General features: G+C 45.6%; 1 protein-coding gene and 1 long non-coding RNA gene across 5 annotated transcripts in view; both read left to right on the forward strand.

The window, feature by feature from the left end:
- LOC128588086 (uncharacterized) overlaps positions 1-2,373 on the forward strand; it is a 124,526-nt gene extending 122,153 nt beyond the window's left edge. Inside the window, exon 3 of the long non-coding RNA XR_008380709.1 lies at positions 2,250-2,373. This is a non-coding gene — a long non-coding RNA (uncharacterized LOC128588086). The remainder of the gene's footprint in view (positions 1-2,249) is intronic.
- Positions 2,374-15,218: 12,845 nt separating this feature from the next.
- Positions 15,219-21,082, forward strand: part of GRAMD1B (GRAM domain containing 1B) — a 263,393-nt gene continuing 257,529 nt past the window's right edge. For 2 of the 4 annotated variants that reach the window (XM_053594646.1, XM_053594647.1), the window contains exon 1: positions 15,222-15,659. In XM_053594646.1, the coding sequence (XP_053450621.1) occupies positions 15,634-15,659 (26 nt within the window). In that variant the 5' untranslated portion in view covers positions 15,222-15,633. Of the gene's footprint in view, positions 15,660-15,690; positions 15,713-21,082 lie in introns of those variants that run through there. The other 2 variants (XM_053594643.1, XM_053594648.1) reach the window with 2 other exon arrangements.

The following is a 21,082-nucleotide window of genomic DNA, read 5'->3' on the forward strand; positions in this document are numbered from 1 at the left end:
TTTTTGCTAGCAACAAAAATAATGTAATGGTTGGGGGTCACCACCACATGAGGAACTGTATTAAAGGGTTGCGGCATTAGGAAGGTTGAGAACCACTGGGTTAATACAAAAAATGTAAAGTCTTCATCTATTTTCAGATATACATATACCATAGCTTGTGAATCCATTCCTAGGCTGATGGGTATTTAGGTTGTTTCCACATTTTGGCGATTGTAAATTGAGCTGCAATAAACAGTCTAGTGCAAATGTCCTTATGATAAAAGGATTTTTTTTTTCTTCTGGGTAGATACTAGTAATGAGATTGCAGGATCAAGAGGGAAGTAGAATTTGAGTGCTTTGAGGATTCTCCATACTTCCTTCCAAAAAGGTTGTATTAGTTTGCAGTCCCACCAGCAGTGTAAAAGCGTTCCCCTCTCTCCACCTCCACGCCAGCATCTGCAGTTTTGATTGTCCTCTCTGAAACTCATGTTGAAATTTAATCCATATTGTAACAGTATTGAGGGAGTGGGAGATCCGACTCTGGTATTTGAGAGCTGGGATATATGTGAGGTAATTAGGATTAGATGAGGTCAGAAGGGTGGGGTATTTGTAGCTTTCTAAGAGGAAAAGAGAGTCCCTGAGCCTGCTCAGCATGTGAGGCCCTGCCCCACTTTGGGACTCTGCAGAGTCCCCCTAGCAAGAAGGCCCTCGCCAGATGCAGCCTCTAGACTTTGGACTCCCCAAACTCTAAAACTGTAAGTAACAAATTTCTTTTCTTTGTAAATATTCCAGTCTCGGGTATTCAGTTATAGCAACAGAAAATGGACTCAGGCAAGCATCGCCCTTTGGACTTCACTTTGTTTCAAGCCCCAGAGCGGGACTCTTGCCTTGAACCTTATAGTTATACAGCCTGTCTGGCACCCCACACAGGCCCCATAATCACTGCAAGAGTCGAACGCTGCCACCAACTCCGGCCTATTTGACAGGCAAGCTTAGCATGGTTGGCTCTTGCCAATTCCTCCTTATGTTTCCTCGATACTCTTCCTTACCACTGGGATGTCATACTTGTATGTTAACCCAACAGAAAGGACTTTCCTGGGTTCAATACTCTTCTAAATTACATTACTTTTCCCCTCATCCATAGAAACTGGGTGACATGGGCCTAAGACATTTTAGGTGTTCTTATCAGCTCAGTCTCTTTAACTAAGACCATTTCTCCAGCCTCTGCTACCACCCTCTTCCTTAACCCCAACCCTCAAGACTCACTTTCAATGCCACCTCCTTCCTTAAGGCCATCCCTAATCTTTCCCGTCTTTCCAGCTGCATGAATTTGTCCCTTAAGATTCTTATTGCCCATAGGACCCCTTGTTTTTATTAAACTTATTCTATACTTCTATAACTCTGTGTTTTTCTCAACCTTCTTACTAGACTGCAAATCCCTCTGAGGGAGCTGTTTCATTTCTTATAACTCTTAAGAAGACTTGTGATCAGCAAATGGAATTGCACTTGTCAAAAAATTATATTTTTACTTTCATTATCATTTTAATAATCATGTGCCCCAGACAGAACAGGGCTTCATACTTCCATGAACAGAGATGCAATTATTTAGGCCTTCTTGGAAAGCAAATTCTCTTTCTTTCTGTAGCAAAGGGGATCAGGAAATCTTGGGTTAGAAGAAAATTGAGAAGCAAATGGGCCTTGGGATTGGGAGACTTTGAGAATTCAAAGAGAGAAAGCATTATGTTTCTGGTGTCAGAGAAAAAATGTCTGTGCTGTGAGCAGACACCAACGGCATGCTAAATGACAGTAATAAAACAAGGGCCAGACACTGTAACTGACAAGGGCCAGTTACAGGCTTTGACACCTGTAACTAAAAGTTGTTTTTGCAGCCTGGCCAAGGAATCATGTTATTATTGCCTTTATTATTAAGCAGCTGGTGCTCCAGAGATGCCCCAAGCTTTTACTTTTTTATGTCCCTTTAGCAGGGATATTTATTATTGCTGTCTCCTCCCATTTGTCTGCTGGGATTATTATCCTACACGACTCCATGTCTCCAGAGCAAACTGATCTTTTTGCTGGGGGAGGGGAGGTGCAAAATATATGAAATCCTCAGCAAGAGAAATAGGCTCCCAGTGCAGACTCAATAATTGGCGCATCAATAAAATTAGAAGTTAGTCTCTTGGCAGAAGCCTAGGCATTTTACAGTCTTTGGACTTTATGAAAGTTTTTTATTTTTTCTCTGTTAGGGCTCTCTTTTCTCTCTTTCACAGGCAGATTAAGAAGAAAAGGAACACCCCAGCATCCTCCGAGAAGCCCCTTTTCTCTCTGGAGTGACTGGCTGCATTCTGTATGGGCCTAGTGATTGCCAAATTTCCTGTGCCCAGTTAATAAAAGGTACACATACATTCCTGCTGCTTTCGTGAGTAGTGCAGGCAAAAAAAAAACACACACACACACAAACAAAACCAACTGTGTACACATGGGACACAGTCTAGGAAAAGCAGGCCAACCAAATCTGTGGCTTAGATACCAATTAGGTAATAAGTGTGGTAGAATGGGCCAAATTCTTTTGGCGTATCAATAAAATTGCCCCAAATTCTCAGCTGAGACTGGACTTGCCTCTGCAGTAGTCACTGTACACTAGATCCGTGTTTTTCAAACATTTTTATCTCACAGTATTCTTGGACCTATACTTAATCTTCCACGGCACACTTAAATTACATCGATTAAAAAAAAAAGAACAAAAAAGTACTTACTGTGCTTTGAACTTCTTTCAAAAATTACTTAATTAATGATCTTTAGAAATTTGCACAGCACACAAGTGCGCTGCACTGGTTGAAAATCACTGCACTAGATATGATCTGTTCACTCTCCTAATCCCTATCCTTCTGGCCAGAGCTAGTTAGAGTCGGATGCAAAGAATACATATTTTATCCAGTCAGAGCAGCCTGAGAAGGCATTTCACAAATACGGGAGCCAAATTAGATCTGTTACTGGAATGATTACTAGGGAGATGCAAGTCATTGCTGTGAATGTCCCCCCACATTCGTATGATGAACTCTTCACCCCCAACAGCTTAGGAGGTTGGAATTCATTAGGTCGGGAGGGTGGGGCTCTCTTAAATGGGATTAGTACCCTTATCAAAGAGGCCTCAGAGAGCTCCCTTGCCCCTTCCACCAGGTGAGGACACAGTGAGAAGGCACCGCCTAGGAACCAGAAAGCAGGCTGCCACAGGACTCTGCTTCTGCTTCGGTCTCAGTCTTCTCAGACTCCAGAACTGTAAGTGAATTTCTGTTGTTTGTAAACTACCTGGTTTATAATATTCGGGTAGGACTGAATGGACTAAGGCAGTTATAGGCCCAGAAAGGAGGTTCATGGTATTAACAAATAAGAGGCTAAGAACAGTGCTCCATTAGAATTCAGCCCTAGTGAGCTTCAGACTCATTAAAACAAATTAAAAATGTGGCTGGGCAAGCATGGTGGCTCCTGCCTATAATCCTAGCACTCTGGGAGGCAGAGGAAGGTGGATCGCTTGAACTCAGGAGTTTGAGACCTGAGCAAGAGCGAGACTCCATCTCTACTAAAAATAAAAAAATTAGCCCCGTGTTATGGAGGGTGCCTGTAGTCTGAGCTACTGGGGAAGCTGAGGCTGGAGGATCACTTGAGCCGAAGAGTTTAAGGTTGCTGTACTATGATGATGCCAGGGCACTCTACCCAAGGTGGCAGAGTGAGACTCTGTCTCAAAAAAAAAAAAAAATGAAAAATAAATTATATATGTAGTACTTTCAAAAGCTGATTATATCAAATATCTAAAATATATCCTAAATTGGACTCAACTGTACCTTCTTTATGGGACCACCTTTGTGCAAGCCACCAACTTCTCTCCTCTAAACAAACACATTGAGTTTCTATCCCTGCTCTGCTTCCAAACTGTTCTCCACGCAGCATTGAGAGCTAGCTTCTTCTAGTTTGAGTTTGAGGTGATGAGTATCCTGGTTACCTTGATTTGACCACTAGACATTGCACATGTGTATCAGAACATCGCGCGTACCTCAAAATATGTGCAACTATACCAATAAAAATAAATATGTAAAATAAAATAAAATTTTTAAAAAGTAATTTGAATCATGCTATTATGCTTAGATTTTTCAATTGCTTCCCATTTCTCTGAGGACAAATTCTGAATTCCTGACCACAGACCACCGAGCTTTGTAGAGCTGCCCACTTCCCCGGCTTACCTTCCAGCTTCCCCTTCCCTCACTGTAGGCTGGAGACCGTGGCCTTCTTTTGGTTTCTTTTATTTATTTATTTATTTATTTATTTATTTTGCAGTTTTTGGCTAGGGCTGGGTTTGAACCCACCACCTCGGCATATGGGGCCGGTGCCCTACTCCTTTGAGCCACAGGCGCCACCCTCTTTTGGTTTCTGAAACACGCCAAACTGGTTCAAGTATCAAGAACTTTGCACTTCCTATTTTCTCTGGAATATGTTAGGCTCCTCCCTGTTACTCTGGTCTTGGCTTAAATACCATCAAAGAAGCTTCCCCATCATCCTGGCTAATGGAGCCTCATGTTCATAATCCTCCCCCAGCTCATTGCTACACTTCACTTTTTTCATAGCATTTAACTTCACCTGAAATTTTGGTTATTTACATACTGATTTTCTGCTTTTCACATACTTTTTCCCAGAAGACTGAATGAGAGAAAAGATTTTAAATTGTCTTGTCAACTAGTACATCCTTGCTATGGTTAGAACATCCCCTCCAGGGTGTTGAGGTGGGCACCTGTAGTCCCAGCTACTTGGGAGGCGGAGGCAGGAAAATCGCTTGAGCCCAGGAATTGGAGGTTGTGAGCTGTGATGCCACAGCACTCTACCCAGGGCAACAGCTTGAGGCTCTGTCTCAAAAAAAAAAAAAAAAAGAACATCCCCTCCAAAACTCTTTTTTTTCTTTTTGAGACTGAGTCTCACTTTTCACCCTCAGTAGAACACCATGGCATAATAGCTCCCAGCAACCTCAAACTCTTGGGCTCCAGCGATCCTCTTGCCTCAGCCTCCCAAGTAGCTGGGAATCCTGTGACAGACACAAGTCACAGTGCCCAGCTATTTTTAGAGAAAGGGTCTGCTCTAGCTCAGGCTGTTCTCAAACTCCTGAGCTTGGGCATTCCACCCACTTCAGCCTCCCAGAGTGCTGGGATTACAGGAGTGAGTCCCTGTGTCTGGCCTCCCTCCCAAACTCTTATTGAAGCTTAGTCTCCAGAGGAGCAGTTTTGAGAGGTGATTGGGTCATGATGGCTCTGCCCTTCTGAATGGATTATCTATTCATGGCTTAATGTGTTAGTGATTTATCATGAGAGTGGGTCTGTTATAAAAGCCAGTTTGGTTCTCTTTTGTGAGTCCTGTTGCCATGTGATAATTTGTGCCACCTCAGGACTCTGCAGAGAGTCCCCACCAGCAAGAAGGGCCTTCACCCCTCAACCTTGGATTTTCCACACACTTGAACTGTAAGAAATATGTTTCTTTGTGGCCAGGCATGGTAGCTCATGTCTGTAATCCCAGCACTGGGGAGGCTGAGGTGGGTAGATTGCCTGAGCTCACGAGTTCTAGACCAGACTGAGCCAGAGCAAGACCCTGTCTCTAAAAAATAGCCGGGCATTATGGCAGGTGCCTGTAGTCCCAGCTACTTGGGAGACTGAGGCAAGAGAATCGCTTAAGCCCACGAGTTTGAGGTTGCTGTGAGCTGTGATACTACAGCACTCTACAGAGTTCTAAACCACTCTGAGCCAGAGCAAGACCTCATCTCTAAAAAATAGCCAGGCATTATGGCAGGTGCCTGTAGTCCCAGCTACTTGGGAAACTGAGGCAAGAGAATTGCTTGAGTCCAAGAGTTTGAGGTTGCTGTGAGCTGTGATGTTACAGCACTCTACAGAGGGTGACCAAGTGACACTCTGTTTCAAAAAATATATATATTATATATATGATTCTTTTATTCATGAATTGCAAGTCTCAGATATTTGTTTATATCAACAGGAAACAAACTAAGACAATTCCACATAGCAAACTTTTCATTAATGTTTGTTGAGTGAACAAAAGACGTACACTAGGACTTGATAAGTATATTTCAACTTCCATTGTAAGTCAATCAAAAAAGCAAATTGATCTATGTTGGCATGACTGGTTCCTGGGAACCCTGGGTTAATTCTGCTTTGGTAGAATGAAGTTTTGCATTTAATCATCTCTTCTAGTGCTTTGTTACAGATTCACCAACCTCTGCTTTTCTGGAACCTATAAACAAGCTCTGGGTTTTGGTCCTTCACTTTCCCGTGATTTCTCAGAGTTTCTGACGTGGGTGTGAGGTTACATTTGGTGTGTTATTTCAGCACTCTGGGATGAAATTGTCTGAGCCTGGACACGTGAACTGATTTAGGGTGACAAGACGCTGCCCTTAGTGGCTCTTCACTGAATCGGGGTTCACTTCGCGGTTCTTGCTGCTTCCTTGATTCTGTAATGACCCTTGGGTCCCCTGCGTGCCCCTAAACAGCCCAGTTCTGGGAGGAAGCAGAGTAGCAGAGTGTCTTGGATCTGGGCTCTGGCTCCCTGCGTTTGCACCCCAGTTCTGCCACGTGCGGCAACGTCACTTTGGTCCTCAGGAAAATGATCGTGACTTTATAACCCGTCCCAGGCCCAGCTCCCTGCCTGTTCTCACGTGCCCTTTGAGGGAGGGGCTCAGAAGCTGGGCACCTCCCTGCTGCCACCGGCACATCCCTATACTGCCAGTATCGTCACACTCCTCCTTCAGAGCACCTCCTGTTTGGAGACCTCTGAGTCATGTGCCATCTGCCTGGATGGCTCTTTCTCAATGTCTGCTATGGTGCCCATCCCGACCCCCACTCATGGCAGCAGGCTTCACTTTGGGGTCTGAAATCCTTTGTTTGGAATGCTCTGCAGACAAACTCCAATTCTAATTGTCTCTAATACTGGGGGAAGAATTTGATGGCAGGGAATGAGCTATGGGACTTTGACAAAGGAAAGGGCATTTCATCCACAGCCATCACTACTAAAAGGCTTTATTGATTGCTTATCAGAGCATGATGCTATACTTAGTGCTGTCCACAATCATCCCTGGACTCAGCTCCCTCCCCTGAGGTTTATAGCACAATCCAAGATACCACAGTGGCTTCCAAATTCTACTTTTTCCTCATGTGATCTAACCTGCTCTCTGGCCTCATCTTATTTCTTTCAGGCTAGGAGAAAGTACAGCCAAGAAAAGCCTTTTAAAAAATCAAAGCATCTAACCAACTGCTGGTCTCAGTAGCCATTGCCTGTCAGGGACACAGTCTGCCATGGTTGACAGACCTGATAGATTTTCTGTGGGTGACACATTACACTGCAAACTTTATTAACCATACCTCTGACTAGCTAATTGCCTGGCAGCCCATAAGCTTTCATTAGATTTTTTCCTTTGTAATTGTCAGAAGAAGAAAGCAAAGTCAAGAGGCAAAGAAAGATCGAACCCTAAAATTTGCAGTGAATGGGGTTCAGCTGAGAGAATCTGCGAGTGTGGGCCATGACATTTCTTAGCACCCAGAGTTGAGCAGTTGCTGCTTTGAGAAAAAGGGAAGCTCTGGATGGAGTCAGCCTTCCAGGGTCAAAGATTTGGACACTGCAGCCTGCAGAGGTGCTGTGAGGGTGCAGCAATGGGTAGAGTCCCAAGAAGAAGAATTTGATGGCAGGGAATGAGCTATGGGACTTTGACAAAGGAAAGGGCAAGAGATGACACCAAGGCAGAGCAGATGGGGTGTGCACAGCCACCCCGGGCTCTTTCCGACTCCCTCCTTGGAGAAGTGCCCCGAGGAGTCTTTGCATTTCATACAACATGGAAGGAATCTCACTCACAGGGTCCATCTAATCCAACCCCTCCATGTTGTAGGAGACCTAACAAAAGAAAGTAACCCTCCCACGGTCACGGTCATGCAGCCTGTACCGGGTGAGCTTTGGATAAGAGGATGGGCTTCCTGAGTCCAGGGCTGGAATTTACCCTCCACCTCAATCCTCCTTCTCCCCGTCCCTCACTCCTGTCCCTTTGCCTCTATTTCTTCAACAGTGGACCTCAACACCTGAAAGGTCAAAGATCAAAAATAAAATTATACTGAAATGTGAACAAAAGAAATCAGAGTCCGGGTTCCGTGTGGACAATGTGGTCTCTATTTCTACCCAGGTGCAAGCAAGCTGAGTCCCAGAAAGGAGTCAGCACGTGGGTTAAGATGGATGGAAATTTAAAGGGTTGGAGGGGTAAAGATTGGTACATTCACATCTTCCTGGGTGAGACGGTTCTATCTGGGCGGGTCCTACATTGGGCTCTATCTACACCAGTGGGGAGAGGATGGAAGAAGCTATCCTGAATTTCCTGCGCTCAGATGTGCCCTCTGAAGGCCTGGCTGCCCTCATCCCTCTCTGTGGCTGTGCTCCCGGCAGGGCCCCCTCTGCCGGGTGGGGGGAGCTCCTGTCAAAGCCTGCCGGAGACCTGCAGGGTCACAGGAGGTAGGAATCAGGGAAAATGCCCCCATAGGATTAACAGACAGGTTAATGGGACTGAATCCCATTTCCCTCACTTGAAAGCAGGCTTTTGCAGGCACAAATAAGCTAGTGCTATAGGCCAGATGGGAGGACCCAGGAGGAGGAGGAGGGGAAGAGAAGTCCCTGTTTGGCAAGAGGGACAGAGCAGGCAGGCCGCCATGCCCCCCACCCCCAACACCAGCCCCCCCAGCCAATCTGGCTTCCCTTTGTGCTGGGCTGACAAGGGGCAGCTGGTGAGGCTGGCTGGGAGATGGAGAGAAGGAACTAGCCAAGTGCCTGTAGGCAAAAGCCAGCCTGGGGGAGGGGAATAATGTCCCAGGGCACCCCTCCTTCAGATGCAGAGGTGGACCCCAGCCTGTCCCTGATCCCCCCTGGCAGCTGATGCTCAGGGACCTCATCAGAGCATCCAGCCAGGAGCTCTTGGGCACTTGGACTCCAGCTTCAGACTCCCTGGGTTTAAGGTCTAGGTTTGCTCTTACTGTGTCACCTTTCAGCAAATCATGTCCCTGCTCTGGGTTTCATTTCCTCATCTGCAAAATGAAGATCATCATAGTTCCTACTTCACAGCATGAGCAAAGTGTAAAGCACTTCTAACAATGCCTGGAATTGGTAAGAGCTACATAAGGGTAGGCTGTTGTTTTATTTTATATTATTCTTTTCCAAACATGAAAAACTGAACCTTGGTCTAAAAGTCTGTGAGAGATGGAGGAGTGTGATTTCAGCTCCTGGAAACTGTCCCGTGGCTGGAAATCCCAGGGATTTTTCTGTGGCTTTTTCTTCCTTTTTATTTTGGTCCCTTGCATTTGACCTTTCTAGTGACTGGCTTGGCCATGGGAATTTATCAAGGGTATTCTTTAAGGACTGACATGTTTCTGATGCTTGAGGGTGAAGGAGCTGTGGAAATTTCACCCTGAAACATGACTCCTTGTATAAAGAATTCTTTGAATTAAAGACTACTGAGATCAGAAAGCGTATGGAAGGAGCTTTCCCTCTCTCTACATAAAACCTGGCTGACCTCATCAAAATATCAAAGAGGGGCAACTGACCTCCTGTCCTCCCCTAGAAAGGGAGCAGACCTGGCTCAAATCATTTAAAATGGAACACCTGTTCTCAAGTTAACTTACAAGTCAAGCTGCTCCCCATCTATTCATCCTCCCTAGCAACCACTAGCTGAACTTGGACTCCACATTCCCCCTCCCTTCTAAAAGGCATATAAAGGTATCTGACCATCATTGAGACATTGAACAATCACTCTTATGATTCTCCCCATTCATGGTATTTGGAAATAAACATTTCTCTTATTAATCTGCCTTAGTTGTTTAACTCTCTGGGGGAATAGGGCAGGTTTCCCCTCCCCCCTACGAGGGCATCAGGATTCCTGAATCTGGAAATCCCTCTTGTGTTGTAGTGGCAGCCTAGTAAAGACCCAGCTCTGCCATTTTCTTTCTTTCTTTTTTTTTGCAGTTTTTGGCTGGGACCGGGTTTGAACCCGCCACCTCCGGTATGTGGGGCCAGTGCCCTACTCCTTGAGCCACAGGCATCACCTGCTCTGCCATTTTCTACCTGTTTGAAGTTACTACAGGTCTCTGAGCTTCAGTTCCCTCATGCCCAAATTAGGAGAAGTGTTTGATCAGCCTCTGAAGATTGCTAGCCAGTAAGAATGTGTTTGAAATGCAGTACTCAAATGAAAGAATATTGGGATGATTGTTTGTTACTGTGTGGCTTTGGGCAAGTTACTTGGCCTTTGTTTAAACTAACTTCCCAGGATAATTGTGAGGGTTATAGGAAATCTTGCATTGAGAGCACTCAATTACAACTGATATGTTGTAACAATTATTATAAATAATAAGGTTTTATTCATTCCCTACCCAGCCCTTTAATACATCCACACAGCAGGTATTTCTCTCTCTTTTTTTTTTTAGAGACAGAGTCTCACTTTGTCGCCCTGCGTCACAGCTCACAGCAACCTCTTGGGCTTAGGCAATTCTCTTGCCTCAGCCTCCTGAGTAGCTGGGACCACAGGTGTCCACAAGACCCGGCTATTTTTTGCTGCAGTTTGGCCAGGGCCGGGTTTGAACCCACCATCCTCGGTATATGGAGTCAGGGCCCTACTCTCTGAGCCACAGGCGCCGCCCACACACAGCAGGTGTTTCTGGAAAGGCAAAACCCAATAGAAGATTCCTCTGATGAGAGAACATACTCTTCCAAATGGTTTGGTCCTTGCCAATCTCAGCTGTGAAGGTGTCCTTTTTATCAAAGAAGTTTCTTGTTATATTTTGCCAAGGGAAATCACAAAGCTTTGCTTTTTCTTCCTTCTTGCCCTTTCTCTCTTGTTAGTTGTGTTTCCCTTCAAATCCTCTTGACAAAAATAGCTCAGTTGTGTTTTATGTGTAGAGTGGCGTTCTGACCTCCCGGGATGGGTAATGTCAGCCCTGTTCTTACCCTAAGGTTGCTACCAAAAGGCGCTTGGTGATGAACTTCACCTCACTGGGAAGGGCCTGGGAAGAGTAAACTGCGGTTAATTATAGTTTGGAAGAAGCCACGTTTTCACCTTAGATAGGGTGGTTTCCTTGCTGGGGATGAAGGGCGAAGTAGTGTGGAGGACCCAAAATGGATATTTTGGGTCAGAATGAGAAGGACGGGGGAAGTGTTGATTCGCTGTTCTGATTGCATATGCCTGGTTCTCTGTTAGCAGTAGGAAGAAAATTACGTCTTTATCTCTCTGTTTATGCAAAGTGCCCTCTCTGATCTCCTAATCAGACCAATGGGAGTCCTAGATCCTTCACGTACTGTAAACTGACAGGCACAGAATCCAGTGAGTGGGACCTTGGGGTAGACAGCTGAGAAAGTCATTTTCTCGGCTCCATTTCTTACTTAATTGGGCATTAATTAACATCTGTTCCACAATTTCCCAGAAAGAAACATCCCCAGCCCCTACCACGTCCCATCAAGTGTTCTTATACACAACGATGCCTGCATTCCCCTAAGATTGGAATGGCTGCCACTACAGGGAAGCTGGTAGTTCATTCTGTCATTGGACTAATTTGTCCTCTCCATAAATTTTCTGAATTCTCAGTTTTTAAAATTTTCAAGACAGGGATCTAAATGGCTCCCTCTACAAGTGCTATAAGGAGTATTGACAGACCTAGATAGACATAGCTATAGATAGATAAAGATATGGATATAGCTACAGAGAGATAATGACATCATGCAATCATTCATTACATCACCAATGCCTGGTGTATAGTAGTTGCTCAATTAAAGTAAGCTTTTTAAATTATATGAATAATTAAAATATCCTCTGTTGTTTGTTTCTGAGCTTACCCCCAAAGTATCTGCTACTGAGGTACCTATGAACATACTCAAAGTATCTATTACTCACTTTCTCCCAGCTCTGGGACAACAGAGCATTTGTTGGGTTGACTGTGACAGGTTTAATACTGCAGGGGGACAATGGAAAGAGAAGGACTGACTTTCAGCATTCTGCATCCCCTGAGCTATTGGATTCAGCACAACTGCTGTTCCACCAAGCTGTATGTTGACAACTCTGTGTTATGACTACTGCTATTACCACTCTTGATGATACTACTAGAGTTTGGGGGTGTTAACACTGTACCAGAGGTTCAAGTACAATAATATTTTCATCTGGTGTGATTATGTTCATTTTACAAATGAAAAAATTGAAGCTTACGGGGTTAAGCGACTTTCCCAGTTCCCACAGCTAGTGAGAAATAAGATGAGATTAATACCCTTCCATCTGAGGCTGCATCCACCTCATGATTCTAGATCTAGAACTAGGACTCACCCAATGCCTAGGATGAGTTAATGTTAGCCTTCTCTCTGGGGTGGGGGAGGGGGTCACACAAGCTGGGCAGTCACATCAGTTGGTTGCATTTCCAAAATGTAGCATAGTGTCTTAGATAATTAGTTCCCCAAGATGACTACAGGAAAGAATTTCTTGATGGGATGTGTTTAATAACTGAGATATGGTATATCCTTCTCTTGGAAATCCACAACGCTTAAAAATATAATAAAGTCTCTTCAAAGTTTTGCAATAAAAAACAACAACAAAACCAAACAAAATGAAATGTAGGTCATTTATTTTGCTTAATTCATTGTCCCCCAAGCTCACTTTGTTGAGCCATAGGACACTTTGTTGAAATGCCATCTCTTAATTTTGACACTAGTCCTATGGAAGAGATTCAAAGAATGTTTATGTTGTGCAAAGAACACTGGAAAAGGAGACCAGAGGCCACCACACTTCCCACTTTATTAATGTGTATGAGTCAATTACTCTCTGGGCTATAAAATGAGAAAGTTGAGCTATATCATCTCCAGGCCTCCTCCTGGCTCAATAAATCTATGACTATGGCTACACCCATAGGACATGATGAAAACTTAGAATACATTCCTAGATTCTAGAAATTTGAAATTCCATAAAAGAAATACCTATATGGTTACAGAAGAATACAGTGCCTGGCCTCACAGACTAAGCATGTAATAAGTGTTTACCAAATGAAAGGAGGAATGTGAAAAAGATATAAACACATTTAAATGGAAAATTGGTATAAGAGGATCTGAAGTGAAGAATGAATGAGATGTAGGGGGAAATGTTTCCAGGTAAAGATAAATATTGAGCAATTTAGCTAGAGAAAGAAGATTATTCGCATCTATTTACCACTTACATGCAAGATAATTTATAGATGTTATATTAATCTTCGCAACCTTATGAAGCTTAGAAAGGTTAAGCTAATTGCTTGGGATCACACTTTTAGTGACTGAGACGAAGAGGTTGGAACTAGTACCCCTGGGATGTTTTCATTTTAAATTTCCAGAATCTAAGAAAGTGCTTTCCGTGTGTTGCGATCTTTCGTCACATCCTATGGACGTAGCTCCAGCTTTGTGGAGCAAGAAGGAGGCCTGCAGATTAAAGGGGTCAACTTTCTCATTTTCAGCCCCAGAGTTCAAACTCTTATTCTGCCATCTGTTTCTCAAAGACCACATCTGACAAAGGAATCCTTGATTTGTAGCATAACCGCAGGGAAGGTTTCATATTCTCCGAGTTACCTGAGTGCACGTAGTTGTAGGTTAGGTTCTCATAACTTCCCACAGGAGAGTGTATAAAGGTCATGAAAAATATTGGATATCACCTAGCAGAAAAGAACTGTGGAGGGTGCCAAATACCATTCATTGCCCTGAGAAGCAGTTCCAGGGCAGTCTGGTGAAATGCCTGTGTAAAGAACATTTGTGAATGAGAACAGTCAGCCAGGAATAATAGAATCTTCTGGGAAAGGGGAATTAATGCGATGACCCCTCCCCACTAGGTGGTTTTCCAGTGCAAAAGCCCTTTCAATTTATAAGCCCTGACCGCCAGGTAGTATTTTAGTGTAGGTGTAAGAATCAAATGGGGAAACTGTTTTCTCTTTTGTGGGTAATATAAAAATATCTGTATCGGGGGCGGTGCCTGTGGCTCAGTCGGTAAGGCGCCGGCCCCATATACCGATACCGAGGGTGGCGGGTTCAAACTCGGCCCCGGCCAAACTGCAACCAAAAAATAGCCGGGCGTTGTGGCGGGCACCTGTAGTCCCAGCTACTCGGGAGGCTGAGGCAAGAGAATTGCTTAGCTCCAGGAGTTGGAGGTTGCTGTGAGCTGTGTGAGGCCACGGCACTCTACCGAGGACCATAAAGTGAGACTCTGTCTCTACAAAAAAAAAAAAAAAATCTGTATCGGATAGGATGGAGACAGGAGAGGAAAATATGAAGTGGAAATTGGAGGTTTTAGAAAGCAGATCCTGTCAGCTGGGTCTCTGAAAGATGGCAGTGAAGAAAGATTTGTCATTTCACCCTTTCGAGTCTTCAGAACAGAGGCTTCAAATCAACACCGGCTGTGTCTTGGGCGCTTTTCATTTTTCACAGTCTTCCTGGAAGAAGAGAGGGCTTAGAAGTGGTTCTGGTAAAAGTGGAGTGTTAATTTGTAAACTGGCTGGTTGTATCTTCTTCATGAGCTCCAGGTGACCTCCCAGAGATATGGTCACTTGGTGTGGTGACTGACAACTCTGTGTAGTAGCACCTGGGCCACCTGACACTGACAGAGTCCCAGACAGCTGTGTTCTCTTCTGTATGGGCAACTCGGCTCTCACTTTCCTAGCTGTGTGATCCCAGGCAGCCAGTGAACCTCTCTGAGCTTCCGTTTTCTCGTCTGCAAAATGAGACCTTTAAACGTGATGACTTTGAACCAGGTGTTCTGCAGGGCCCTGATTGCCACGCTCCCCAGTTTGAAATCTTCCTCATCCTGAACTCCTGCACGTCACCTGTGGACTCCTGTTAATCCACGCCATTCGCCTTCCCTACACCCTTTTCCATAGGTTTTTGGGAAACATGGCAATCTGGTTTCCAGATGGGCTAATACCTCCTCCTAGCTGCAAGGCAGAGGCGCTTCTGGCTTTGGTTTCCGCACTAAACTTGATGGTCTGATTTTAAAGGCTGGCTTTAAAGGGACTGTCTGGCTGTGTGTGTCCCCGAGTTACACTGCAGTGCTAAATGTTGTAGTGAGGCAATACCGGGAGAACCCGGGCGGCAGGCTTCACCCAGAGAGGGAGGGTGAGGGGAAGAGAAAGACAGAGCGAGGAGACGGGGGGAATTTGTGCGGAGAGAAGGGACCGAGGCCGGCGGGAGACGGGAGCGGAAACCACAGAGGTAGAGTCGGGGACAGCGCTGCGAGCAGCGTAGATGCTCAGGGAGGGGCCAGTGTATATATAGAAAGAGGGAAGGCGATGCCGTAGCACCTAGCCGCGGAGACGGTGGGAGCCTCTGCGCCCACGGAGAGCGGGGGAGCTCCGCTTCCTCCCGCCCCGGGCCCCGCTCGACCCGCCTGGGCGCAGACAGCGGTCCAGCGCCGGGTGCCCCGCGCCCCGGACCTGGGCTTTCCCGCCCGGCCGCTCCGGCTCGAGTGTCCCCCGACTCCGCGGCCCCTCCCCGCCTCCCCCTGGGACTGGCTCGCGGGAGACGCGGTGAGCAGGAGCCGCAGCTGGTGCGTCCTGAGCCCCGCTGACCGCCGGCGCGCCCGCACCGTGCGGCCACATGAGCGCCTCTCCCAGCGGACCCGGGTAAGAACTTGGTGACCTTCCGGAGTCTTCCGAGGATACACCTGGATGCTGGGGTGAGGATGGGGGATCTCGGTGGAACTGGAGGCTGTGGAAACGTGGGGTTGGGGGTTGGGGCGCTATTTTTTTCTCATCCGGATTTTCTGAGGGAAACATCAAAGTTACCAGGGAGCAGCATAAAGCTATTAACATGGATTGTGGCCTGGCTGTGGGTCCCACACCTGAGAGTTGGTTCCCCCGGTGAATCACTGGGACACACTGCCTCCTTCCTGGGTCTCTGGAGGTTGTGAAGCTGGCTTCTTTTTTCATTCAGTACTGGAGATGTGCACAGAGCAGGGGGTGAGGGCTGGATTGGGGACATGATGGCATCTGCTTCTGCCCACCATGCTGGCAAAAGTTTGAGCTGCATCGGCCCCCCTTGATCTGGCCGATTATTCCATCACCCCGCCTAGCTACCCCTCAATCTTATACCTATTTCGCTTGCATGGTAGAAGGACAAGATTTGGCAAAAAGGCAAAGTGTGCGTTATGGGGTACCCAGTGAGATGAGGGCAAGGCCCTGCTTTTTCTGATTTCCTCCTAGGGTGGAGGTGAGAGGTTGGGCAATTGGAGGAACTGCTGGTTTTGACCTAGGAATGCCCATTCCAAGGGAAACCAAGTTACTCAGGTGGAGTAGATGGAGAATGAAGTTGGTAGAGCCCAACTTGTTTGCAAACATCAGCCAACCTCAAACCTGGAGGAATTTCATTCCTCGAAAAGTTCCTTAGCAAGGTACTTATGCTCCAAGGTAATATGTGAATAAGCAGTTGGGGGATACCCAGCTTCTGATTTCTGGGGGACCTGGAGCAATTTTGAGGGGAGGCCTCAGGCCCAGTAGGGAAGACAAGTGGGGGAGTATTGTACATATCCCATATGCTTGGAAGATCCCTAGATTTTTTTTCCCCAAGGAAATAATAATTTTTGTAAAGGCTTATGAGAAAATAATAAAATGTTTTCATGAGAGCAGCAGATGTAAAACTCCCACCACTCTAGGCGAGGACAAAATAATTTGTGCAGGGGGTAAGCTGCCTCCTCTACCAACACCTACATGGACACATCGCCTTTCGGAGCTAGAGACAGTGTTTTATAAATGAGGAGTCTTCTAGCTGAGTGCCTTTCAGGAGGGGCTAATCTCAGCTGGGGCTATCTCTTTGAATCTTGGAAACTGAATATTGGAAACAAGTTTAAAATGTCACATTTATACCCCTCACCCTAAGGTCCTTCTTTACCCCTATTTTGATATAGAGGCTCATTGTGGAAGAGGCATTGTCAAAGACAATCCCACTTTCTAGAGTAACACACATCTCTTTCTCTCTGTCTCATTGACTAGCATTTAGGAGGAAGGGCAAAGTGTGGGCATGTAGCGTATTCAGTTCAGTTTTGTTCTAAGAGTGAAGTTAATACTTATTCCTTTTATTCAGCTCTGCCTCCCGCCTTTGTCCCTAACTCAAAGATCATGTCTCTTGCTCATACCGATGTCTCCATCCACGTCACCTTTATTGCATAGCAGAACTTAAACTGACCACCTTTGATGATGTACAGTGAGGTCACCAGTGTTTACCCAAAGCCCCCCTTCATTGGCTTATTTACTTTGTAACTTTGTCAGAACATCTTGTCCTCAACTTGGCAACTTGGATGAAGAGCTCCACTGGTCATCCTGGTGTTCAAGAGACCCAGGGTCTCAGAAGGGCATGTGGAAGTTCTAGTTTTCCCCTGTCCATGCTCAGAAGCTGTTTGGTTTGAAAAATCTGGGGTTGGGCTTTGTTGTTAGTGTTGAAAAGAAAACGTTCAATGCAACTGATCCAACCAAACTGGGGGTGCCAATTTGACATTGACAACAAAAGCGAGGGCCTTATTTGGCTGCTTGGCCACCTGTGTTCAAAGATCAGAGACCTCGAATGAAATCACATCTCTATAAGGAGATTGCTTTGGTCTCTGCCAGCACCTTCCAGCCTTTGCTTTGGGCCCTAGCAGTCACTTGGTATCCTTGCAGATTCACTTGCTGTTGGCTCATCTGCAATATGTATGCTTGTCACTGAAATCACCAGCCCCAGGGCTGTAGCTGCATCCAGAGGTGTCTCCACTGCTCTGTTCCCACCCTCTGCAGCTTCCTCACAGGCCACATGTAGTTTTCGGTGTTTGTAGCTTTGGGCTGCTATTTACAGTTCTGCTGTGAGTTATCACCCATTCCTCTTGCCCAGTGGAAGTGGTCAGGTTTGTTGTCATGGATCTTTCAGCTCGATCGGGATCTTTTCTTTTTCACCTTGTGGACTGGTACATGGGGAACCACATTTCTTTTTCTGCCTGGGCACGGTCACTCTTGGAAGCATTAGCAAAAGGAAAGCGTTAGCTCCTTAATTTGATCCAGTGTCCCACCATGCACAAAGCAGGAGAACTGCACGTATCTTTTTGCCGCTTTGTTTTCACGGATAGGAGGCTCTAGCTTCTAAGGCATGCCCCAAAATCTGTTCTGCTTTGTACACATCTGCAGAATGAACAGACCTTGCCAATAACCAGCAGAAGATGTGGAAACAGAGTTACAGCCAAGAAGGAGGGAAAGAGGAAAGGAAATGAGATCCTAAGTAGACCCATGCTCTCATTAGGATCTATTGACGCTTCAATGGGGTGTGTGAAACTAGAGTTTGTTAGATGGGGGGACAACGTGGCAGCAGAAGCGTAAGATAGCTGTAAACACAGAGATTTAAGCACTTTTCTTGAATAGGTTGACTTTGATGAATCTGTGACTTAGTGTTCTGTTAAATTCCTTTTTGCTTAGCCTTTCCTCAAACCAACAGTGATGTTTTGTCTTCAGAGAGAAAGTTCCTGGTGGTCGCCCCTAGGGGAAGGATATCCCCTATTGTTCACAGGCACCACTGGCAAAGAACTCATTCATTCTAGTCATACTGAAGGAGCTAAACGGAGTAGGTTTCATCAGTTGTATTAACAGGCTTGAAACAACCAGAATCCTTTCATCTGAAACTTGATCAAATAGAGAGACCTTTCTGAGACCTTAACAGGTAGAAAGCAGGAAGCGTCTCTCCCCACTCAGCAAGAAGCGTCTCTCCCCACTCAGCACCCTCATGGGCTTTTGGAGTAGCCAGGGAGCCTCTGGTCAAAGAGAAGTGTTTCCTTCCTGAGCCAAGTTTGGAAGATTGGCACACGGCTAATTTGGAGGGAGCCAAGGGCTTCAACAATCAGAACTGGACAGAGCAATTTGAGCATTTATTTAAAAAAAACTCTTTATAAAATAAAACTTGTCTCAATGAATCCCCAACAATAAAAAAAAAAAGTTTTCTTCAAAAAAAATAAATACATAAATAAAAAATAAAAAAATAAAACTTGTACAGAACATGAGACCAGTGATAGACTACCTACATGCTCCCCTCACTCTACCACGAGTTGCTGAGCTCCCCAAATAATAAGCATATTTATCTAATAGGGGAGGGTGAAGAAGGCAGCCCCTTGCAGCTCACCGGCTGTTTGATCTTGGTGATCTCTGAGTTCCCATCTTTCTAGACATCTCTGTGTCGGAACTTGGAGAGGAGGGAGGAAGTAGAGAGAGGGGGATGGGTGGGGGCAGAGCATTTCCTAGAAAAGTTTGGGAGGCGCAGCAGGCTTGGAGATAGGCTGCCCCAGAAGGGGGAGGAGGGGAACCGGTCCCCAGGAAGAAGACAGCAAGAAATGACAGAGAGATGCTGAAGGCGGGGAGGGCCGGTGGCAGAGAAAGGAAGCCAGCCGAGCAGGAGGAGGGAGAGGAAACAGATGGAACCAGCGGGAAATGCACGGATAAAGTGCAAAAAAAAAGGGCAAAGAGGGGAAAAGAGCAGAAGTAAAAGCAGCACCTGGCTTTCGGATTTTCTCTCTTCCCCCTTTTCCTCTGGCAGAGGGAGAAAGCGGGCAAGCCCGCGGAACAGCGAGGTTTTTCTGCTTTGGAGGCTTCTCATTGAAGCTGTCAAGCCTCAGCCCCTCCCGGCAACTCGTTCTATTTTTACATTTTGCAGAATTGAAATTAAACAAATGACCCCGCAATGGCGTTTTCATGAAGATTTTATCCAGCCCACCCACACAGCCAGTGCCGGGGTGGCTGAATATTTAGCATAATATTCCATTTAATCAGATAAGAAGGCATCCTCGAGAGAGTGCAGGCATGAAGCCTGGGCTTTGATAACTGCCTCCAAGAATGGCTTTGTTCCCTGACTTGCTTGGGGTTGTTAGCAGGAAGAACCCCGGTTCACTGCGTTCTGGTGGAGCTTAGCATTTCCCCCTCATATAGTATTTCCCTCTCGTGCTCTTTATTTATTTATTTATTTATTTTTTGGCACTGGATTTGATTCCTGTCTTTGTGAGTTTTCTTGGTTCAGTTCTCCTAGGAGATCTCATTGGTGGCAAAAAAATGGCTCACTTTGGCTGAACTTGCCTGGAGTGGAAGCTTTGCTCAGAATGAGGGCACTCACCCGATTTGTTGGCTTGATCAGGAAAGCTCATCTGCGCTTTGCTGGTGTGATGGTGTTAGGCGGCTAGAATAATGATGTACAAAGCAGATAATATTTTATTGTTTTAGACATGGCCTGACTCCCTGAGTCCCAGGAGATTTTGTAGCAATTAAATGCATGCCCCTTTGCATATAACCATTCTTTTAGAGGGAAAAAAACAAACAAACCCAACATTGTGTGCTAAGGGGACCAATTAATCAGACTGAAACTGTAAGACTATTCAACAGCCTTCTTGCTGCTGTGCACATTCGTGTTTACTAGAGCATTTATGAGCTATTTTTCCCTTCTACATTAAAGGTTTATATAATTCCCCAGCTATTAACCTCTTAAATATTATTTTGACTTGTCCAGTATCTAGACTAGATTGCAATAAAGAGTGCTGTTGAGTCAGTTCTGACTTCAAAGGGAGTGATGGATGGAATAGTTCAACTCAGAAAGGAACTCTTCTGCCAGCTAGGCTTGTAGAGGCTGATCTTTCTCTGCAGAATGAAACAGGCTTACTAGCCAGACACTGTTCCCTACAGTGACTATAAAAAGGTACCTTCGTCTCTGACGCAGGGAGCGACTGAGAACATCGACAGAGCCATATGGATGTGTGTTCAAAGACCCGCAGAAATGCAGGATTGACAATCCATTGAGGGGAGAGCACAAGCCAGTTTCCTTTACCACCTCTAATCAGTATCTGCGTGCATTTTCTCTTGGTGTTCTGTCTTCTTGGCTATCCGCTTCAGACAGTTCTCCTGATGTGGCTTTGAAACCAATGAGTCTTTTTATGCATTTCGGGGAAGAAAGAGAAAAAAAATGAACCTCAGCCAGGACTTCCTTTACTACCGTCAAGTTCAAAGTGTGACCTCCCAGATATAAGTCTCTTGTCACTCAGAGCTCCCAGCTCAAC

Source organism: Nycticebus coucang, chromosome 6 (assembly GCF_027406575.1).
Source record: "Nycticebus coucang isolate mNycCou1 chromosome 6, mNycCou1.pri, whole genome shotgun sequence".
Taxonomy (NCBI): domain Eukaryota; kingdom Metazoa; phylum Chordata; class Mammalia; order Primates; family Lorisidae; genus Nycticebus; species Nycticebus coucang.